This window comes from Cystoisospora suis (assembly GCF_002600585.1).
Source record: "Cystoisospora suis strain Wien I chromosome Unknown contig_585, whole genome shotgun sequence".
In the NCBI taxonomy this organism is placed as follows: domain Eukaryota; phylum Apicomplexa; class Conoidasida; order Eucoccidiorida; family Sarcocystidae; genus Cystoisospora; species Cystoisospora suis.
Genome location: NW_027153386.1, coordinates 25,052 through 27,021, shown reverse-complemented (window position 1 = coordinate 27,021; position 1,970 = coordinate 25,052). Strand labels below are relative to the sequence as shown.

The 1,970-nt window shown below is 44.0% G+C and overlaps 1 protein-coding gene across 1 annotated transcript in view; it reads left to right on the top strand.

Annotated features, from left to right (window-relative positions):
- The window catches only part of CSUI_001479 (nuclear cap-binding protein), an 11,868-nt gene extending 10,474 nt beyond the window's left edge, over positions 1 to 1,394 (top strand). Inside the window, exon 10 of the mRNA XM_068061685.1 lies at positions 297 to 1,394. Within this exon, the coding sequence (XP_067926341.1) occupies positions 297 to 545 (249 nt within the window). The 3' untranslated portion in view covers positions 546 to 1,394. The remainder of the gene's footprint in view (positions 1 to 296) is intronic.
- The last annotated feature ends 576 nt before the right edge of the window (positions 1,395 to 1,970 follow it).

Sequence of the window (1,970 nt, the reverse complement as noted above, 5' to 3'; positions counted from 1 at the left end):
TTCATCACTCTTTCTCGTTTGGTGTCTCTTTTGGGGGGGGCTGATTCCTTTCTGAATTTTTGCCTCTCTCTGGATGAGTTGGAGAAGATGCAAGATAGATGGTATCTAGCTATCGATCTATTTCGATGGATCTATGTCTATCAATGTATCGTGGCCTAAGGCTTTTTTTTTTTATCTCCTTCGAGTGATATGTCATTAACCAGAAGAAGATTGGAGAGAAGGATCTAGCTCTCTCTTTTCTTCCTTCCTTCTTTTCATTTCGCGCATTTGTTTGTGTATGCATGATGGTGTATTAGATAGGAGATTCAGTGACAGAGGAATTCCACCAGCTTCTAGTTATCTCAAGTCAAGTCCAGTCCGAGTACTATCATATGAATCGTGAAGGAGAAGGACTGCTCGATTCTCTCTATACAAATGCGAATGAAGATGACATCTTAGATAACCGTCCGTCGTCTGCTTCGGCTAGGGGTGGAGGTCTTAATGATATAGAAGACGAAGAAGATCATGATATGATGGCAGTAGGAGGAGGAGGAGAAGGGAGTTGAGAGGAAAGAGATCAGTTGACAACAGATCAAGACATAGAGAGATGATGGCGAAGGTATGATCAGCTTGTGACTCGTCCGGGCTATGGTATGGATTCGGTGCATGTAGTCTGCTATAGGAGAGTTGAGTTCAAGGCAGAAAGATGAAGAAGGAGAGATGAAGACAGGAAGAGAAGGGGAAGAAGAGAAGAAAGGAAGAATAGCTTCATAGAAAACCTTCATGCGGAAAACATTCTCGTAGATAGGGGTACCATACCGTACAAGGGATGAAAATGTCGGGAACTGTGCTGAGGTGATGTGGGCGTGTGTGACGAGGTCTAGTTAGTTAATTCGATGAGGCCGCTGAGGAAGGAAAGGAAGGAGGTAGAGACGATGAAAGAAGTAAGAAGAACACTCTACTCTATCTCGCTCTTGTCCCAGTAGACTTTCTGGGGAGATCATGGAGTCGTGTTCGTGGGAATGAGGAAAACAGATAGATGGAAGTGTAAAATGAAACAAGAGATTCTTCTTTTGACTCTTTGAGCAGGGTCAGCATCACAAAGAGAGACGGCATCTCATCCATGAGAGATAGAGAGAGACAACTTTCCTGAGAGAGGACAGAATCCTTCTCTGTCTTTCTCCGTCGTAGGTCTTATTTCCATCACCTTCTCTCTTTAGGAGAAGTGAAGGCATAGTAAAGCTATTGTGTTGATTTTCTCTTTGTTTTTGGCTATGATGCATGTCTGTCTATTCTAACGTAAATGGATGCATAGAGATATCTGTTTGAGAGAGAGAGGCCTACCTACAGTGATGTATCTGACATATGTATATATGTCAGGTGTACACAGAGATGATGTGCCTTTCTGATGAACCCGCCGAAACCAGAGTGAGGGTTTGTACGTTTCTGAGAGAATGAACAAGATGGTGTAAGCACCCCGCCTATAAACGATTGAAGGCTTTTCTTTCACATGGCCATTTTCTTCCTCTCACTTACGGTACACTGAAAGAAGAACCCGGCTTCTTTGGAGAAACAGAAGCAAAAGAAGGAAGGCTACAACAAAAAGGAAAGGAACTGTAGGTGTTTTCTGCACTTCAATGATCCCAAGCTAGCTAACTCGAGATCTCCGAAAAGGTCCGTATACGGCGCACAGGTGATGTCAGTAGCGCAGAGGATGAGTACCGGGGAATTGAACGTTTTAGAATGCTACATACAAAAAGTACAGTGCCTTGTGTAGTAATGAAACAAGGGTGGCAGTTGGGTGTCCCTAAAACAAAGGCGAGGCAAGGGACGGTCTCGCGGTACGGCTGATGAGTGAGAGCACAGCAAGCGTCAGAGAGATGATAACGAACCGCGGCCGTCATCTATAGAAAAACAGGAAGTTAGGAAGTTTCTACAGTAATAATAGGGCACACCCAGGGGGAGAGGGAAAGATAAAAAAAAACACTCTT